This window comes from Phascolarctos cinereus, unplaced genomic scaffold (assembly GCF_003287225.1).
Source record: "Phascolarctos cinereus isolate Bilbo 61053 unplaced genomic scaffold, phaCin_HiC Scaffold_3;HRSCAF=262, whole genome shotgun sequence".
In the NCBI taxonomy this organism is placed as follows: domain Eukaryota; kingdom Metazoa; phylum Chordata; class Mammalia; order Diprotodontia; family Phascolarctidae; genus Phascolarctos; species Phascolarctos cinereus.
In genome coordinates, this window is record NW_027555736.1 from 163,610,914 (window position 1) to 163,632,758 (window position 21,845).

Below are 21,845 nucleotides of genomic sequence, written 5' to 3' on the forward strand. Positions count from 1 at the left end.
TTAAATATGTGTATATCTATATAGTATATATATGTTTGTATGTATAATGGTTCAGTTTGAGCTTTGAGCAAAGTTGAGAATCGGTTGTTCTTTTACGATCACAACTTTGTTAGCAGAAATATATGATGCCAAACCCTATTTCCATTCTGAGAATGGGACGGTAATGGAATGAATGAAATCAGCTTTTCTTATGGTCCAGTTTGTGATAAAACTAATGATCAGGTGACTGTTAATAAGGCTGTATGATGTTTTGTCAACTGAGATTCCACTGACCATAAGAATCACATACAAGAGTGATCTGGGGGGCTGTCCAACCACATTGACTGGGAAATGGTACTCATATTTGGTTTTTAATCATATTGTTTCATTCAGAAACTCTTTTTTATCTTGACAAGCTAGGGTCCTAGACATTACTCACAAAAAAGAGAGTGGAAGTGGGGATGGGGGTGGAGTGGGGCAAGAGTTTATTTAATGTCAGAGGAAAAGATTACTGAAAAGGAAAAAAATATATACCCAGAAGCATCAAAGGTCTAGAAGGACACGCAAATAGATCCTGAAGGGGACAAAGGGGTGGGGTTGATACAGAGGAGATGGAGATGTTGCCTCCTATGACGTGAGTCCTTTAGATAAAGGAGGAATAAAAGCTGCCTGGAGATTGAGGAACCTGAAGAGTCCCTCGAGGAAGCTGTGCTACTGCTCAAAGCCTCCTGCAAGTGACCCTGCACATCAGGACAAAAGTGAACTTGATTGTAAAAGGAGCAGGAGACTCAGGGACACATCATGGATCTGAGGGAATACAGAGAAAGAGGTAAATGGTTGTGTATATTGCTGTGTATGCCTCTTTCACCTAGAGTTATCTGCTGGGCAGCCCTGATTCCTCGTGGTGAGCAGTGAACTTTGGGAGTATAATTATAGTGTACAGTATTGTTTTTGACTAAGTAATGTGAGATTGGACTCTCTCTCTCTCTCTCTCTCTCTCTCTCTCTCTCTCCCTCCCTCCCTCCCTTCCTCCCTCTCTCTCCCTCCCTCCCTCCCTTCCTCCCTCTCTCTCCTTCCCTCCCTCCCTTCCTTTCTCTCTCTCTCTCTCTCTCTCTCTCTCTCTCTCTCTCTCTCTCTCTCTCTCTCTCTCTCTCTCTCTCTCTCTCTCTCTCTCTCTCTCTCCCTCTCTCTCTCTCCCCCTCTCCCTCTCCTTTTCCCTTTTGCTCTCCCTTTCCCTTTCGCTCTCCCTCTCTCCCCCCATTCCACTCTCCCTCTCTTTCCTTTCACTGTACTCCTCACACTGAGGCAAATATATCTGGCTCTCCACCTCCCAAAGAGAATTGAAGATTTATATTCTAAATCCACTAAACAGAAAATTATTTGCTCAGTACTCTAAAAAGTGTAATGGTTCCTGACCCCAAGGAATTTACATTCTATCAGGGAGACAACATATACACAAATAAATATGAGATAGTCTTGGGAGGAAGGGCAGCTGTGGGGGGGTAGTGGTCAGGAAAAACTTCTTGTAAAAGGTGGAGCTTGAACTAATTCTGGAAGAAAACCAGGGTTTCCAAATGATGCAGGTGAGGAAGGAGTACATTCTAGGTGTGAGGACAAGCTAGTGAGAAGGCATGAAGACATGGGGTATATTATGGTTGGGAACAGTATATGTCTAGATCATAGAATGCATGGAGAAGTATAATATACACAAGACTGGAAAGGTAGAAATGGGCCAGGTCGTAAATAACTTTGAATGCTAATCAGAGGAGTTTATATTTTATCCAGAGGCTCTAAAAATGGAAATATATATATATTATATATATATATATATATATATATATATATATATCTCACACAAAATATTTTCTCTTCCTTCTCATTCCACATATAAGTATATTCCCAGAGCAGATCTTACTGTCTTCTCTTCTCAAAGCATAGTCTTGCTTCAAGACCATCCTTCTTGTGTTATTGAACCCTGTGGCAGTCCGGTGAAGCCTATGGACTCTTCGGAGTAATGTTTTTAAATGCATAACATTACAAAGGAAGCCAATTATATTGAAACACAATTATACATACATGTGTATACTTGCATATATGTATACACATATGAATGCATATACATATGTGTCTTGCAACATACATGCATGTGTGTATGTGTGTGTATGCATACATACACACACGTCTATCTGTCTATCTAATTATTTAATGGTCCCTAGGTTAGGGAACCCTTCATAGAAGAATGACATAACAGCCTGTCTTGCATAATTTATGGGGCTCCGAAAAAGCCTTCCCCTGTGCTACCAACCCAACACATTTCCTCTACTGACCTGCCTTATTGCCTGACATTCCACTATGAGGGAATCATTCCTTTGGATCAAAGGAATCCTCTCTTACATATCTCATAGGAATAGAAATATACTAACTTGGTGTAAACTCATTTTAACAGGTTTCTTTCAGAAAAAGACAATTATCTATAAGATATCTATCTATTAGAATAGATTCCTCTTTGTGGGCGTTTGTTCTGAGAAGAGAATCCATGGGAGATGAGGGGAGACCACAAGTATCAGTCCAGATGTCAGAAGAGTAAGGGAAAGTCAATGGAAGTGGTGCTGAACTGGAGGGAGCTCTCAGGAGGCTGGGGCAGGCAGCAAGAATGCCTCTAGGAGGGACTGGGGGGAAAAAGGGAGGAGGGGGGAGAAGATGCTTAGATCAAACTGCTTGTTTCACAGTTTTGCCCAGGATCACCATATGAGAATTTTGCGTGGACATTATACCAATTATTACATTATATACATAATATACAACATTATACCAATGAGAACTTACTTGAAAGTAGAAAACTAGGAACAGATGTGGAGAAAGAAGGGGGAGCAAAAAGGAAATATTTATCATGGGCTCCAGAAAACTCAGCTTTGGGGAATTCCTCCTTCTGCCCTCCAGAATGCTGAATAAATATAATCTTTTCCCCCTCTTAGATGATAAGAGAATTAAAATCTTCTGCCTCCTAGAGACTTAGAGAAATTTCTGTAATTTCAAGAGTGAGGAGTGTGGTCAGAGAACTCCGTGTGTGTTGTGTGTGTGTGTGTGTGTGTGTGTGTGTGTGTGTGTGTGAGAGAGAGAGAGAGAGAGAGAGAGAGAGAGAGAGAGAGAGATGGGGTATTGGTGCAGGTGTTCTTACACATACTCTTTGTTTTCAGATGGCTTTGGGTAAAGATGGCAGTTAGGACTCTGAAATTTCTTTTCAGTGGAATAAGAACAGAGAGGAAATAAACTTTATGATATTCTAGTATTGTCATTTTAATTTTATTTGCATAGACCAGTCATGAGCACTGAACATGTTCCATATTTTAAGTTATTCTTTGTTTCTTTAAGGAGCATTTTATAATTGAATCTATGTAAATTATATGTTAGTCCATGGCTTGTGGTTGGTTCCATGAAAAGGGAGATTACTTTATTTTTTCTTATTTCTTTAAAAAATTTTTTCTTTTTATTTTCTAACTAACAAGAATTTATTTTCTCACCCTCACATTCCACTCTCCCAATTTAAAAGGAAAAAAAAGAAAAGAAAAAACAAAATCCTTGTAACAAATGTGCATGGTCAAGAAAAATAAATTCCCCCATTGGCCATGTCCAAAAATGTATGTCTCAGTCTGCATCTTGAATCCATTGACTCTGTCAGAAAGTGGGTAGCATTTTCTATCTTCAGTCCTTCTGGATTCATGGTTAGTCATTAAATTTATCAGAGTTCTTAAGTCTTTCAAAATTGTTTATCTTTGCCATAATATTATTGTATAAATTGTTATTCTAGTTCTTAATTTTTATTGTATAAATTGTTTTTACTTTACTCTGCATCAGATTGGTTTTTTCTCTTGGGAGCAATGAGCGGTGCAGAATCAATGCAAGGTCTTTGTGACTGGGCACATAGAAAATATTCCCTCAAGGGAGAAAGGCATGTGGACTGAAAGTGTCAAAAAAAATTCAGCACATTGCCACCTGAAAGTAAAGAGTAAGATATATGTTTTTGGACATAGCCAATGAAGGACTTTATTTTGATTTACTCTCACTATGCATTTTTGTTACATGAATTTTTTTTCTTTTTTAATTTCCCAATGGTGAAGGACAATGAGGAATAAGGATAAGCTTTTAAAAAAGGAAAAGAAAGAAAAGAGGGTCATTGAAACATTTTTTTTAAAGTCAGAGAAAACAGAAAGCAGGCCAAAAAGAATCACAGACAAGTAGGATAACATTGAAAAATGACAGGTTAAACTTACTGTATACTTGAAAAGTAAACATATATAATAGAGATCTGAAGTTTCATGTACAATATTCTTTCTGTTCTACTAAGTATGTGGAAATGCCCATTTTATTTGGTATTCCTAAAGTTCATAATAAAAAAAGGGAAAAATTGTTAGCTAAAAACAAGATATCTTCTGTTCCACCAGGGTTGGGAGTGCTTCGCCATCCCTTTTTTCTGTCTGCTTCTCTTAGCATAGCTCTTGAGTGTAGAAAGAGGCATGATGAGGCCTGGATGATGATATAAGAGTACTGGTTAGGTCACAATATGTACTCTCTCTTCTGCTCTCTTTCCAGGAAAGGAGATGGTGGATTACATTTTCCAGTATCTGAGCACTGTGAGGGAGAGACGGGTTACACCTGACGTGCAGCCAGGTTACATGAGAAGCCAGCTGCCTGACAATGCCCCTGTGGAGCCAGACAGCTGGGATACCATCTTTGGAGACATTGAGAAGATCATTATGCCTGGGGTAAGAAATGGGATAGGAGCAGATGGTTGGTATGACATAAGTGATGCCTAACTTGCATTTTCTAGCGATTCAAGGCGGACAACGTACACACAATTTCAGCACTTCGGAAATGTTGACAGTGACTGTCAATGCTTCCTTTGCCTTGTTGAGTTGGGTGACTCAGGGTATGGAATTTTAGGGCTGGACTGAGCAGATTATTGACAATTAATAATCTTTGTCATCTTCAGTTGTAGATTTAAAGCTGGAAGGGACCTTAGGGGTCTTCTAGTCCAAACTGTTCATTTTGTAGATGAGGGAAATTTCTGAAAGTCAGATAGTAAGTGGCAGAGTCAGGATTTGAATCCCCATCCAGTGTTCTTCCTATTTTACAATACTGATTTGTTCCCCTCTTTTCTTTATATGTCAAGTGTCAGCTAAGCCTTTTGTTGACCAAGCTCCCAGTCTGCCCACCCATTGCCAATAAGTAGGGTATATGCTCTAAGTTACTTTTCTAGTTATGAGGACTGATGTCATAGAATCACAGAATGTTGAGTCAAGAAGAGACTTTAGAACATATTAAAACAGTATCAGAATTTGGAAGGACTTTGGAGTTAATCTCATCCAACACCCTCATTTTATTGGTGAGGAAACTGAGGTCAAAGAGGTGAAGTAATTTGCCCAGGACTGAACTGCTGGCTAAAGCACACTATCTTACACTCTTTTGCCTGTCTCCCTTGGGTCCAAGAGTCCATATTAATTTATTTTTTAAAGAACACATTTGTGATAGAACCAGGGTTGGGGGTGCAGTGTGCATCTATGGAATAGAGGAAAGCAAAGTGGTCTGTGGGTGGCAAACCCTTGACTTTTCATTTCATTCAAAAAGTGATCTCAAAATATTGAGCAAAACTCCTAATATGTGTATATTTACTTATTTTTAATTATAATTTATAATAATATATAATATTAGATTATAGTAATAATCTATAATCTATAATAGATTATAAGCATGTACTAATAATTGTGTAATTATAAAATAAATACAAAATACAAACAAAAACAAATACAAATACAAAAAAGGAATATCAAGATGAAAAATTATTTGATCATAGAATCAATTGGGAGCCAGCAGACTTTATTGAATAGGGGAGTGATATAATCGGACCTGTGCTTTAGAAAAATTTGGCATCTGAGTGGAGGATGGATTAGAATGGAGAAAGACTAGAAGCAGGAGGCTCAATTAGCAGGCTATTGCAATAGTCCAGGGGAGAGGTGATAAGACTGGCTGTATGAGTAAAGAGAGGGAGACAGGTGGGGAGGCAGAACCCACAAGATGTGATAACTAATTGAATAAGGAAATGTGGAGCAAGTGAAAATTAGGAATTGAAAATGATACCTAGGTGAACCTGGATGACTGAAGGATGATGGTATTCTTCACAGTAAGAAAGAAGTTTGGAAGAAATGGGGTTAGGGAGAATGATAATGTAATGATAGCTGCAATCCATCCATGCCTGCCCTCTGGGTTTCAGTTTCCTCATCTGTAAAGCAAAGTTTCTTCTGTGGTTCTATGGCTTTATCAGCATGGAATACTTGGATCCAAGTAATGTCCCATGTGGCCATGGAAAGCCATTCAACTTCCTAAACGTTTATTAAAAATCGATTATGTTCAAGGTGCTGAAGATAGAGACAAAAAGCATCTACTATGTATAAAGCAATAGAGATAGAGACCCCAAAAAATCCCTACTATATGTAAAGCATTGAAGATGTATTAAAAAAAGTACTTGCCCTCAGGGAGTTTACATTTTACTATATTGGGGCGTGGGGTGGGATGGGGAAGGAGAACATGTACTCAGATAAGTAAACACGAAGCATATAAAAAGTAATTACAAGTAGGGGAGGCTAGGTGGCGCAGTGGATAGAGCACTGGCCCTGGATTCAGGAGGACTTGAGTTCAAATGCGACCTCAGACACTTAACCCTTACTAGCTGTGTGACCCTGAGCAATTCACTTAACCCCGTTGCCTAACCCCCCCCCCCAAAAAAGTAATTACAAGTGCTAATAACTGGAGTGAGTGGTGGAGTGGAGATCAGGAAAAACCCATGGGGGTGGCAACTGAGCAGTCCTGTGAAGGGAGTTAGGTTCAAGTCCAGTTGGAGGTGAGGGAATGCCTTCTAGACTTGGGGGGCTGCCTATGCAAAAGTAAGTTGGTGGCAGATGGCGTGTTTACTAGGAACAGCTGGTGGTCCACTATAAGTAGAATGGAGAGTGCAGTAAAGGGCATCCTATAAAATAAAACTGAGATATGGTGATGAAATGAAGGGAAGAAGCTTCTGATAATCCTAGTGCTTTTTAACCATCCAACAAATTTCAAAATACCATTTTTAAAAAAACACAAGTGAAACTTTATCAAGAGGAACTGTTTCCTGGATAAGATGATCAGTGATTCCATTCTGTAGGATGACCCCTCTGCTAACTGTAATCTGGCAGCTGTCATCTCCTGCCTCCCTGCCTTAAAGGAAGCAAGCAAAGTAACGGTCAAAAAGTGATGGGGAAACAGCTGATTTACTTGATGCAATGAAATCCAGTGGTTGCTGCCAGGCGGAGTCAAGGATGCTTATCTTAGGAAATAAGTGTCTGTCTGTTTTTGATAAAGTCTCATCAGGATTAGATACTTTATCTAGGGAGCTATATCTTGATATAGCTACTAGATGGTAGCAGTTAGAGGGAACACTCATCAACAGTTACTGCTGAAGAATGATAATGGAGCATAACCTTGAATCCCAAAGACTGAACCAGCCTCCTGAGACCTGTCTAGGGGCAATGGCTCCTTGATTTCTTGGCTCTCTTAGAGGCATCTGTTTGGTTAGCATCGTCATCCATCCATCCATCCATCCATCCATCCATCCATCCATCCATCCATCCATCCATCTATCCATTCAACAGAAATTCATTAAATGCCTGCTATGTGAACTGTACTGTTGTGGACATCTGTAGAGAATAAAGATGAGTAAGATACATTCCCTCGCCCCAGTGGGTTTACGGTCTAGTAGAGGAGATAAGACCTGTGTGAGGTACAGGAGAAGGAGTCCTGGAAATGGAGTCAAAGGATCTATAATCAAATCCCCACCTCTGATACTACCTGTGTGACCTTGAGCAAATCTCTGACACAAGTTTCAAAATGAGGTCTTTCTGACTGCAATGTGCAAGGTAATGTACTATTTGCTGGATTTTAGCACAGTGCCTGGCACAAAGTAAGCACTATATATAAATGTTAGTTATTACTATTATTATTATTTTAAGATCTATAGAGAAAAGTACACACACTGAGGGTTAATTTAGCAAAGTCAAGAGATTCAATTCAATAAATGTTTATCACTTCAATAATGCTTTGTCTAGCACCTGATATGTGCTATGCACTGGGAATAAAAAGGTAAAAACAGAAGAGAAGCCCTCAAGGAGATTACATTCTACTGTGCAAATGCAATGTACACACAAATAAATGCAAACTATATACAAAGTAATTCTAAGAGGGAGAGAGTGCTAATTGTTGGGGGCAACAGGAAAGGAAGTAGGTATGAAGCAGCACCTAAGCTGTGTTTTTTAGGAAGTTAGGGATATATGTCATGATATTCAGGATGTTCCAAAAGTCTTAGTGTAGTTTTAAGCTATTAGAGCTTAGGGTACAATATGGACAAATTGTTCTATAGGAGTTTAGAAAGGAATAGGGAGGTCAGTGTGGTCATCACTGGACTAGAGTCATCAGAGGACTGAGGAGGAGGGATTTGAACAGGGCCTTGATGAATCCATTGACTTTGGATAGACGAAGAGGAGAGGACTATTAGATGCAGGCTATCTCCAGCAAAGATATAGGAACAGGAATGAAAGTGTCAGGATTGCAGACAAGACCAAACTGGAGCAGAAGATGTGGGGATGTGATGGGGTGGGAAAAATAGTGGAAGAGACTGGAGAGAGAAAATGAAGAAGCCTGGGGGGGCAAATGCAAACTTTACAGAGAACCACTATATAGGATTCCTTTTTGGTCTTATCCAACTCTTCCTTTCATGTTATAATAGAAAGGATATTCAACCTGAAACAAGAAGATTTCATTTTAGACATTGGCTCTACCACATACTAGTTGTAAGCTTCGGTGGATTGCTTAACTTCTCTGAAAAATAGGAATAATTATAAATATATAATATATATATATATAATGTCATATATTATATATATAATTATATTTAACAACCTAAGACACTGGGCAGCTAAAGCACCATGTAAATACCCAATGTAACACCACTATGCCCGTGGGTCAAGTGAGGGCTCATTCACAGGGAATTACATATAGGAATCCCAAAGGCATTCATGAGTCCACTTCAGTGTCCTTCTTTGTGAATTGTGTAATTGATTGAGCATTTGTTTCACATCCCTGTGGTGCTGCTACAACCAATCAATCAATCAATGAACATTTAATCAATGTCTACTGTGTGCCAGGCACTGTGCTGAGCTCTTGGGCTATAGAGAAAAGTGTAATGGTTCCTGTCCCAAGGAGTTTACATTCTATCAGGGGATTCAACATATACATGAATAAATATAAGGTAGTTTTGGGAGGAAGGGTACTAGCGCCCGAGGTGGTGTTGGGGGGGGGGTGGCGGTAGTGGTGGTCGTAGTCAGGAAAAACTTTATGTAAAAAGTGAGGCTTGAACTGATTCTTGTAGAAAATCAGGATGTTCCAGCAGTGCAGATGGGAGGGGGGGAGTGCCTTCTAGGCATGGGCACCAGCTAGTAGTGCAAAAGCATGGAGACATGAGGTACATTATGGTTGGAACAGTTTATGTCTAGATCATAGGATGTATGGAGAAATATGATGTGTACAAACACCTGGAAAGGTAGAAATGGGCCAGGTTGTGAATAGCTTTGAATGCTAGTCAGAGGAGTTTATATTTTATCCCAGAGGTTCTAAAACATACCATAATGAGGTAGGGAGACATAAAATAAGGCACAGCTCAAAAGAAATATATCTTACTAATGTAAAATATCAGGATTGTAGCAAGACTGGTTATGTTACGTACATAACTAATAATTTCTTTGGTGTGAAAATTCCACATCAGTAGAATTTAACTTAGAGAGTTTCATAAGGTTCAGAGAAGTTAATTGATTTGCATAAGGTCACAAAGTTTGTGTAAGCTTCTCAGTTTTCTATGATTTCAAGACCCTTCCATTATGCCAAACTGCCTCTCATGTATACACACATTTTTTGTCTCTCTTTGGATTGGATGGGACCGGATTGTTTCTGTTTAACCAGAGACTTTTCTGGGACATAAAGGGTGTCAGGTGACTTTGGAATTGATGGAGGGAAAATGCTCTTTGGATTTTGCTTGAAAGAGTACATGGCCTCTGTCCAGGTCCTTTCATGGTGTTGTAGAAGGAACCTGGACCTCAGTGCTCCTCTGATGTTGTCTGCATGTTCTCTCCCAGGTCGTCCACTGGCAGAGTCCCCATATGCATGCCTATTTTCCAGCTCTGACCTCCTGGCCATCTCTGTTAGGAGACATGTTAGCAGATGCTATTAATTGCTTAGGATTCACCTGGGTAAGTAGCAGGAGCAGGGAAAACAAGCTGGTATTGGGGGTGGGGGGGAGCAAGAACAGGTATCAAGGCCTCTTCCATCAGACAAGTGGCCTATTTTTCTGCTTCCTTTCTCTGACTATGACAACAAAGAATGCTTTGTGAGAGAGCATAGTAATCCTTTTTGATATGGAGATGCTTCGTCACTCTACCACCCCCAACTTCCCTCCTGTCATCGTACCAAAATGCATCCCAGTACTCCTTGAATCTATTTATAGTTTTAGTCTATATTATCTCTATAGAAAGGGTTCTTAACCCTGAGGTCCACAATCTGTAGATAAATTTCGAGGAGTCCATGAACTTGGCTGGGAAAAAAATGACATCTTTATTTTTAATATAATTGATTTGTTTTGTAATCCTATTTTATTTTATGCATTTAAAAACATTATTCTAAGGGATTCATAACCAAAAAAAGGTTTATTTTTCTACCTTCAGCATAAATTAATACTTTATTTTACATCTAAAATTTCAAGCTTTAAGCTGTGGTTATACCTATCCCCTACTCCCCAGTTCTGCTCTAATGGAATTTGCTTGGAAAGTCCATGTTTATCTAAATCATTCCCAAGCATATTCTGTGTAGTATGGCCAGATGGAATTGGTGACCCCCGGCCAGCATTGTTAAGGGATTAGCTGACTTCTAACTGAGAGATAATCAGTTGGCAGGAAGCTCCCTTCCCTCTTTCCCTTAGTTTGCTTGAGTGCAGGAGGGTGGGAGGTGGGAGAAAGTCTGGGGGCTTGCCTGTCACTCACGATCTCTTGCTCAGGGAGATCTCAACTTCCCACTGGCAAGGGATGGTAAGTTTGATCAGGGGTTATGCAGAGGAGCAGCTGTTTCAAGTGCTAGGGATGAGTGGGTGGGAATATTCCTTGCAGGTTGGATAGAGGTCCTGAATTTTCCTTTTTCTGTTCCAGGCCTCCAGCCCAGCCTGCACTGAGCTCGAAATGAATGTCATGGATTGGCTGGCAAAAATGTTGGGACTCCCCGAGCACTTCCTCCACCACCACCCAAGCAGCCAGGGAGGAGGTGTCTTACAGGTGCCTCAGATGATGCCGCGCTCTTGCATTTGGGATCGGAAAAAATACTGGTTTAGGAAGTGAATGATAAATCAGCCTTCCTAGCTGTCTAGGCCTCCTGTTTACAACAATGTCCCTTCTGCCCCACTCACGCTATAATATCTCCTTTTTCCTTTTCCTTTTCATAAGTACTTTCCCCTTCCTTCTTCCTTTTCTCATATCCCTGTTTTTCCTTCTCCTTTCCTCTTCATCTATCCTCTTTCCCTTTCATTCTTTCCTATTCTTCCCTTTTCCTTTTATCTTTCTGTCTTCCCTTTCATATTTCCCCTTTTCTCTCTTCTTGCTTTCCTTCCCTCTCTTCTTTATCCCTGCCCCCTTTTCTTTTCCCTATCTTCTTTCCTTAAAAGAAAACAAATAAATCATCATATTACTACAATCATTCCAATTTAGACTTTTTTAGTTTATGAACCTGGCTTCCTCTATTTCCCTTCCATGCCTCCCCCAAACCACACACAGACACAAACCCCTTCCTGCCCATATGGTGAGACTGGATAAGGGAGGATGGTAGATTACATGACTTAGGAAACTTAATTCACAGCTTCTAGAAAGCTGGAGAGATGGAAGACATGAGCAAGATAAGTTTGCAGCCTTTGTATTTTTTGCCTACATTGCTACCTCCTAAGATCCACTAAGCCAGAGTTCCTTAAGTGGTTCAGTTTGCTTTATAATTTACTGAAAATAATGGAGCCAAAGTCTGAATGTAAAATTGTTGGAAGGATCTGGAGATACAACATCCCTTTCAAGGCACCAGGGTTCAAGTCAGTGTTTTGACGCAGTTCAGCTGGAGAGTATCAGGGTCTGGTCATGTTGTCCTCCACAAGTCTGAATGCCTATGTGTTTTGTGGGACATGAAGCAACTTAGAATGTTCACTAAGAGACAGGTCTGAAAACAAGGACTAAATGAGGAAATACAGAAGGCCAAATGAAATGTAAGGAGATGTTCCCTTAGTATGGGAATTCACTTATTTCTATAGTTTAGTCCTTCCTTATTAATTCCTCATTAGCAAACATATGCTTTGACCTGGGAAGGAGAAAAGATGTCCATTTTACAGATGGGGAGATTGAGCCCCTGAGAGGGGAAATGAATCATGAGACATGTCACTAGCTGAGCTGGGGTTAAGGACTTTCCTGCTTCCCTTGTAGCTCTGTGCTGTCTTTTTTTTTTTTTAGTTTTTAATAAGTTTCCATGTGTCTCTTGTTCTTCTCCTACCCATTCTTCCTTCCCCTCCCCCCCCATACTGGAAACTTAATCATTACTTACCAGGGCCTGGTTGTTCTCATCTTCTGTGCCTTCCAGGATAATCCTCTTGGCGTTGTGATTTTTTTTTCTTTGTGTATTTAGCAAATTAGTAAGAAAGATATCCAGGTTCAGCACGTCTTGTACACTGTGGATGTGGGACAAATAAGAAAAGATGGCAGAGGTTGGAAAATGATGTGAAGAGATGAGGAACAGCCTCAGGCAGAGACTGTGCTCTTTCTTGGGGATAGTTGTGGAAAACAACAACAACAAAAAAAAAATCTGGAATATTTGGAAGGGGAGAAAAAAAAAAAGGCTGCCAGTCATGACCTCTCTTCCTTCACAGAGTACAGTCAGTGAATCCACCTTAGTAGCTTTGCTAGCAGCCAGAAAAAACAAAATCCTGGGCATGAAAGTGTCTGAGCCAGATGTGGACGAATCTTCCCTGAACTCTCGGCTTGTTGCTTATGCCTCAGACCAGGTAAGAGCTCCTATGCTGAGAGAGGTCACTAACATTAAGTGAATGGGACTTTGAAAAATAACTTTTCTTTTTGACTATTATGAATGTGACGGAAGGCAACAAACAGACATTTTGATATACAAAAAAGAATACCAAGGAATGAGGATTGTACATGAAACTTTGAATCTATATTAGGCCCAGCTTTTTTTTAAAAGTATATATTAAATTTAACCTGATGGCACCAACATTGCCTTACTTGTTTATATCCTCTTCTGAATTTCCTTCTTTCTTCTGAATATTTTAAAATGTTCATTATTTTTTTAATCACTGTCACTACCCTCTTCTTTCCCCCGTAATTCTCTTCCTCTACCAAAAAAAAAGAAAGAAAAGAAAAGCCCTCCCTTTGAAACAAATGAGTACAGTCAAGCAAAATAAATGCATATGCTAGTTATGTCTGAAGATGGAGGTCTAATTATACCTCTAGTCCATCATCTCTGATTCAAAATCAGTCTTCCATAGCTGTGTGACCCTGGGCAAGTCACTTAATCCCTATTGCCTCATCAGAAAAAAAAACAAAAACAAACAAAAAAAACCCATACAAAATCAGCCTTATGGAGTCTTAGTTGGTCATTGTACTGATCATGGGGACCCAAAGTTGTTTTCCTTCCCAGTGTTGTAGATATCATAAAATTATTCTGGTTCTGCTCATTTCACTCTCCATAATTCATATAAATCTTCCCTGGTTTCTCTGAATCTGCCACACTATCATTTGTCACCTTTTGTCATATAGCACAATAATATTCTATTACATTCATATTCTATAATTTGTTTAGCCATTCCCCAGTGGATGGGTATACCCTTAGTTTCTGGTTCTTTGCTACAGCAGAAAGTGTTCTTATAAATATTTTTGTCCATATGAATCCCTCTTTTTCTGATATCATTGGGGTATAGGCCTAGAGGTGGTATTGTTGGGTTTGCTCTTGGGTGCCAACATCTGTAGGAGAGAATGAACCCTTCCTTCCTAGTGTGACTGTCATCGTTATATTTTGCCTCACGATCTTCTCTTGGCCTGGACTGATACTTCTAGGGCAGGGGTCAGCAAACTATACCCTGAGGGCCAGATCTGGTCAGCTGCCTGTTTTTGTTATGAGCTAAGAATGGTTTTTACATTTTATTTTATTTTTTTTTTTTGATGAGGCAGTTGGGTTAAGTGACTTGCCCGGGCTCACAGCCAATAAGTATCAAGTGTCTGAGGTCAAATTTGAACTTAGGTCCTCCTGACTCCAAGGCCAGAGCTCTATCCACTGCACCACCTAGCTGCCCCCTACATTTTAAAATATGAATTAAAATAGGCAGCTGGTAAGATTTGGATTGGAGCATAGTTTATTGTCTTTGCTCTAGGGTCCTGTCATGCCCGTTTTCTTTTCCTATCAAAAGCCTCCGTAGAGGAGGAAGGCTGCACTCTCAGAGGGTTGGCCTGTCTCCTCTCCTGATTTGTTTATACATGTGATTTGCCAATTCCTGTTCCTCCTCCCTGCCTGTGCCCCCCCCCACCCCATCATTTATTTGATTGAATTTGTCCCAGGTACAAAAAATTCCAAGTTATCACTCTGTCTTCCCAACATAAATTCTTTTTTTTTTTTCAAGAAGCTCACATTTTAATGGGGGAGACGACACATCAGGAAGGTTTCAGCTGCAAGTCAAATGGAAAAAGTCCATGGTCTTTAGAGTGCAATAGCGAAGTAGATGATAATGCCTCTTCTCGAATGCAATTTCCACGGATAACATTATATCGGTTTCTGTTGCTAAACCATTTGACAGTGCCAAGGACCTTGGTAGTAAAAATTTTATTTTCTTCTGTAGTTGTGGTTGTAGCACCAGTGTTACCAGGCTGCAGAATGATTTTTGAGTTCATTGGCCTAAGAGTATTGCTATTCTTAAGGCTCCTGGCTTCAAGGTCCTGGGCTGTCTCCATCATGATCTAAGAGTAAATGGTGGTCAAGCTGGTGGTGTTGGTTTGACTTATCTGACATATGCTTCTCCCTCAGGGTACTATGCTGCTTCAGGTAGGCTGGCTTGCCTGTCCTTTGTGTGGTAGTTGATTGGCAGATGGTGGGGATGACTGAACCCTTTCTTGGGAATTACTTCCTCGGATCTGACCTTGAGGTTTGGGCTGGAAGTAGGACTGATATCCTAGGGCTGCCACCCTTAGGGATCCTTCACCCCTCTGACTATCGGTGGTAGTTGATCACTTGTTACTGGTGGTGATGAGGAGGGTAGACTGCTTCTCCACAATGAGTTCTCCCCTTAATGATGGCCGTGGGCACTGGGCATTTAAAAGTAGGCTCTGCTTCCTTATCCGTGCAGATGTGCCATACTAGCGTGTGGTGTGCCGGTTCCTCATGAGAAGCGTAATAAAGACTTTTCTTCACACACTGCTGTAGTAGATTTTTGTTTCAGATTTTTCTAACCAACCCTTAGCTCATATGAACTGATGCGGAGCGAAGTGAGTAGAGCCAGGAGGACATTGGACACAGTAACAGCAACATTGTGTGATGATCAACTTTGATAGACTTAGCTCTTCTCAGCAATACAATGATCTGTGAACCTGTATTCCCCAGTAGGATATAAGCTTCTTGAGGGCAAGGACTACCTCATTTTTGCCATAGTACCATCTAACATAGAGCCTGAAATATAATAGGTACTGATGAGGTCTAGAGGTTAGGGGTGTTGGAATCCCAAAATCACGACACGCAGGTCCTGGCCAAAAGAATTCGACCCAAGCCTTCTTTCAGCCAAAGACAAGGTTTATTAAAGATCTGCCATATTAGCCAGAGTCTTAAGGAATCTGAGCATCTGTGAGCTATTGGCTAGATTATAAGAATCCAAGCCCACAAGATGAATTCTTGAGTCAATATCTGACATTCCATAGCTTCTGTGTTCTGAAGCTTCATCTAATCCCCTTTATATCCTACCTCAGACATTTCTTAGTGTGACTTAGCACAAGTCACTTAACCTCCTCGTGTCTCAATTTCCTCATTTGTAAAATGGGGATAATAATAGCACCTACCTCATAGGTTTGTTGTGAGGATGAAATGAGTAAACATATGTAAAATGCTTGGTAAACCTTAAAGTACTATATATATGCTGATATCATTATCATTATTACAACTCTGCTATGAGTTGGTCCCAGGAAAGTACCCAATTTAGAGTTGGTTCAAATCCTGCTATAGACACATAATGGCTATAAGACCTTAAACTCTCTCAGCCCATTTCTCTATTTATTAAGTGGATATGATAATAGTTAAAGCAGTTACCTCAGAGTGTGCAACGTAAGGCTCAAATGAGATCAAATATATAGTGCTTTATAGAAATATATAAAGTGGTTCAGTGGAGCCATTTTACATATAAATAAATATATAAAATATATAAAGGAAATATATAAAATATATAAAGTGGTTCAATGGAAAGTAATGGTTATATGGAGTCAGAGGACCTGGGTTCAAATTCTGCGCCTGCTACTTTATAGCTGTGTGACTTTAGACAGGTCACTTAATGTTTTTTTGGCCTCTGCTTCCTCATTTACAAAATGGGGGTGGGGTGGGGTTTGGAAAAAATGGGCTCTAAGGTCCCCTCCAACTCTAAATCTATGATCTTACATAAATGTCAAATGTCAGGAGTCGGTGTTATTCTCTCACATCTGTTTAGGCCCATTCTTCTGTTGAAAAGGCTGGTCTGATTTCACTTGTGAAGATGAAATTCCTGCCTGTGGATAAAAATTTCTCTCTCCGTGGTGAAACCCTTCAGAAAGCGATTGAAGAGGACAGGAAACAGGGCCTGGTGCCTGTTTTTGTAAGTTTGAATGAATGAATGAATGAATGAATGAATGAATGAATGAATGAATGCACTTCATGAGAATTGAAGGTAAATAAATTGATGTGATTTTGAATAGTAGAAAATGAATGTGAGGAAGGGGTTTGGTTGAGAGAAGTTCTATTGTCATGGGTGATGCTAGAGTAGCTGGTAGATTAATATTTGTGGTTAGAGCTTCATTTAACAAAAGTCAGATTCATAAGTTGAGCCCACCTACCATTGTAACTTAGCTTTATTTTCTTTTCAGGTGTGTGCTACCTTAGGGACCACTGGTGTCTGTGCATTTGACTGCTTGGCAGAGCTGGGGCCTATTTGTAAGCATATGTCCTGTCTGGCTAAGATAATTTATCCAGTGATTTTCTACATTTGTTAACCAGTTGGAGGTCACCTTGGATTCTTTGAGGCTATGCCAGCAGAGCACTAGATCTAACAGATCTTACCAAGCTGGAAAGACTTTGAGTATGGCCCTGGTGACAAAATGTATGTATGTTGTCCAAGGACCAGCTTACTTAAATTCATACTTATTACTGGTATTTATTTATTTTTTAATGGGGGTAGGGGTGGGGAGGAGAGGAGTTATAGCAATTCACAAAGACTACCTGATTAGGTCTGGAGGGGCTGTGGTCTGAACTGGTGAAGGGAGTTACACACACCAACAAAATTATAGAACTCTGAAGTATTGACAGTGTGAAATTGCTTTGGGAGGAACTTCACTCCTGACTTTCCTTGACCAGCCAAGGCCTGTTTAATATAGGGGCAGAAGGATCACAGAAGGAAGCTAAGGATCCCCTCTTAGCTAGCCAGTATTATTGTTCTCTCAGTGAATATTGCTGAAAGGAACAAATTTTTAGCTTTGTCCAACCTTGTTACCTTTCCTAGGAGGTAGCCATACACAAATCTCAGGGACTTCTGTTCCTCCACCTGAGTGAGCCCAACCAAAGTTGTTAGGGCATGTGGGGCCTCCAGTGAAAAAGTTTCCATTTGAAGTCAATGGGAGAAGAAGGTAGGGGTGGAAGAGAGAATGGAAAGGAGCAAAGTGATCAGAACTTCAAACATTGCTGTTTGGACTTCAAAGTTAGATAATCTGAGAGAAGAGTAACATTTCTCCTGTAACTTAAGTTAGGGCCTGCTAGATGTGTTGACATTCTTCTCACTAAAATGGAAGAACAGATAATCACAATAACAAAAATCATATTGACATAATGTTTTAAAGTTTACAAAGCACTTTACTACCCACAGTGCTTTGAGTTGGGTAAGTTTTGCCAGGAAGGTCCTAACCTAGACCAGGAGACTCCCTGCTCATCCTTGTGCATATCTCTCCCCAGTGATAGAAAAAAGGAAGTGAGATGGTTTATGGATTATTTCAAATAAAGAAATAAGGCATTCGGTTATCTTATCCCTGGAATTCAAGTGGGGATGATTTCAGGCTCTTCTTGAAAGAAGAAAGAGGATATCACCATGTCTCATCTGCCCTACTTTCATCCCTAATTCTTTTTTTTTTGTTTGTTTCACACCCAAATTGAAAATGCCTCATTCCACACACATGTTGGGCTCCACTTTCCACTTTGAACCATGATCGAATTTTAGCCAAGTCTGAACCTCAGAGGAGAGAAGTCGTTAAACTCCTCTGTGAAACCAGGACTCTGGTGACTTCTAAGATCTCAACTCTAAATTTACGATCCTATCACCCTCTGCCCCAGTGAATTAAAGAAACTGGGTACTCAGGCTTCTTTTTAGGATGGTCTCCAATTCCCAGATCAGTGCAAAATAATGTTGTTTTCTTTACCTCTCACTAGAGGTGTTTTTATTAGTGTCCTGGCTTGAGCCCTGAGCTGTGTGCTCTTTTTTTTAAATTCAGGTGGTTGAACTGAAGCTAGAAATAGATTGATATGGACAGGCTCAGGGTAACATTACCCATCATTACCCATGGTAACTTATTTCAAGAATTCTTGGAGTCACTTAGGTTTTTGCTTCAACAGGTGCTAGTGAGGGCCTATGGCTCCATGTTGACGCTGCATATGCAGGAACTGCTTTCCTCTGCCCTGAATTCCGAGTGTTTTTGAAGGGTGTTGAGCACGCTGATTCGTTTACTTTCAATCCTTCCAAATGGATGATGGTTCACTTTGACTGTACTGGTTTCTGGTGAGTGCAGCTGCCAATCCCCACATGCAACATCATCATTGGCCTCTGAAGAGGCTTCAGCCAGCAATGTCCATTTTACCCACAGGGTCAAAGACAAGTTAAAGCTGCAGCAGACCTTCAGTGTGAATCCTGTCTACCTCAGGCATGCCAATTCGGGAGCAGCCACGGACTTTATGGTGAGAATTTTAGAACCACAAATGACCTCAGAGACCCAGTCCAACTCTCATTTTCTACATGAGGGAGCTTAGGTCCTATATTTGGATTATGTTTCTAGACATTCATTCATTTAATAATATTTTCCCATACTGAACTTTTAAACAATAATTTATACAGGCTTCTATGTAGTTTCTCCCAAGAAACTATGTAGTTTCTCCATGCAGTTTAATCCCAAAGGCTTAATCTACTATAATCAGCAAATTGGGAATTTTTTCAATGTGCTCCTTCTTCCATATCATTTATGTATTTATTTTAAAATATTAGGTTATACTTGCCCCAGAACTAGTCCTGATTTTTTTTTAGACCGCTTACACATGTTCATCTAGAGAGGTACTTATTTTTCCCTACCCTTGGTTTCATATCTTGTCAATTTCCTATTCGTTAAAAAAAATTCCCTTCAATCCCACAATGACTCAATTTGAAAAAATCTATATTTTCTGAAGAACCTTATTAAACACTTAAAAGTCTAAATAAATTAGGTCAACAGGTTCTTTAACTAAACATAGACTGGGTTTCCAGGGCCAGTATGCTGCCCCTGTGTTGAGGCAGCTAGGTAGCATAATGGATGCCTTCAAGTAATCTGTTGTTACTTAGTAACCTGTTGTCTGTAGATCTGTTTCCTTCTCTATGAAACCAGGGGTTTGGATTCCAATGACTTCCAAGATCCCAAGTCTAAATGTATGATCCTATCACCCTCTGCCCCAGTGAATTAAAGAAACTGGGTACTCAGGCTTCTTTTTAGGATGGTGCTCCTATTCCCAGATCAGGGCAAAATACTGCTGTTTTCTTTACCTCTCACCAGAGGTGCTTTCATTACTGTCCTGGCCTGAGCCTTGAGCCGTATGCTGCCTTTTTGATTGAAATGATTGAACTGAAGCTAAAAATAGATTGATATGGGCAGGCTCAGAGTAGCATCTTATGTCCATGGTCTAATGAGTTTGCTCCTCTGGGACCACAGAGTGTATCTTACCACCCTAAGACTGATACTGACCATTCTAACATCAGAGAAAATCCCACTACTCATCATGGAGCAGGGCAGTAGCGAATTGGAGGCACCACAGCTGAGCCCTTGAGGAATGATTTTTACCTGTAAAAAAGTGTCATTGGCCAATGACCTTTGGTATGAAAGTGCTTGTGGGTCACAAAGCATGTAGAAAACCCCATAACAACTCAAACCAAAGAGGAACTAGACCTGGGATGGCCTTGATAAAACCAACTGTCCCATGCCCCAGGCTCCAAGATTTGTTTGTAGAACCATCCTGTTGAATCAGCATGGGCTAATTTCAGATTAAAAACAATCAGTCCATCATGCTGGGTAGGGTTTTAACTAGCAATATTGGTACCAACGGCAGGCAGCTTGAAATGACATTTAGGGCAAACAGTACTACACATGCTCTCTGATCAGCTTTGTAGTTCATGATGTTAGAATAATATAAAAAATAATTGAAACAAATTCAGCTGAACAGGAGAGGAAGTTCAGAGCCCTGACTCATGGGAGGGAAGCAGGAGCCAGTGTTCCTGGTTGTCTGTTGGGAGATACCCCAGGCAGAAGCATAACTAGGATTTTTTTTTAAACCAGAAGCAAAAATGGTAATATGGACAAGGGAACTCAGAGGTCATTTAGTCCAACCCCCTCATTTAATAGTTGAGAATACTCAGGAACATAGAACATCAGTGACTTACTCAAGGTAGTAAGTTGCATAGCTAGAATTTGATATCAGGCTCTCTGTCTCCAACTCAATTATCTCTTTTCCCTTGTACCATGCTCTAGACCACCACAAAAGAGGGAGTGGAGGAAATCCACTCCTCTATGTCATTGCCTGTTATAAAGCCCCTAGCTGCCCTATTTTAGTTCTAGATCTGACTCTGCAGCTTCATGAGGTTGGTGCTAGGGAGATTGCCATCTGTGGGAGAACAGTGTAGGGCCAGGTGTGTGTGTGGCACAGCTTTCCTGGAGTGCATCCACTGAGGCAAGAAAGCCACCATTTAGTAGCTTCCTATTTTAAGTAATTTTTCTTGTTATCTAAGTGCTAGTTAGAGAGATAGCGTGTAGCATTGGATAGAGAGTCTGCCTTGGAGTCAAGAGAATCTAGGCTCAGATTGCCTGTGTGACCCTGAGCAGACCGGGCACCTCTTTAAGACTCTACAATGCAGAGTAGGTACCAATATGCATTGACAGGGAGTTTCTTCATTGGAAATTCCCTATGCCAGTTAAATTACAGGTGGGGTCCTCTCAAACTAGGTGCTCACTTATTAGTTTTCGTGCTGAGAGATTGAACGTGATATCTAAATATACACTTAACACGCTTGCAAATTGCAGAATCTTTAAAAATAAATTTTTATTTTAGTGTCCTGGGAAAAGCTCCACTCAACCTGCCCTAGTTACAGTTCTGATGCTCTTAGAGCAGAGCATTTTGTGAAGAAAGCAAAGTCAACATTCGTCATATCTACATGCCTATTAAAATGAAAGCAGCATAGCAACGTATTTTCCCCCACGCAT

The 21,845-nt window shown here is 40.3% G+C and overlaps 1 protein-coding gene across 1 annotated transcript in view; it reads left to right on the forward strand.

The window, feature by feature from the left end:
* Positions 1-676: 676 nt before the first annotated feature.
* HDC (histidine decarboxylase) overlaps positions 677-21,845 on the forward strand; it is a 29,944-nt gene continuing 8,775 nt past the window's right edge. Inside the window, 9 exon segments of the mRNA XM_020979481.2 lie at positions 677-808; positions 4,570-4,742; positions 10,194-10,307; positions 11,256-11,378; positions 13,001-13,135; positions 16,823-16,966; positions 17,235-17,301; positions 18,967-19,129; positions 19,215-19,305. Coding sequence (XP_020835140.1) covers positions 781-808; positions 4,570-4,742; positions 10,194-10,307; positions 11,256-11,378; positions 13,001-13,135; positions 16,823-16,966; positions 17,235-17,301; positions 18,967-19,129; positions 19,215-19,305 — 1,038 coding nt within the window. The 5' untranslated portion in view covers positions 677-780.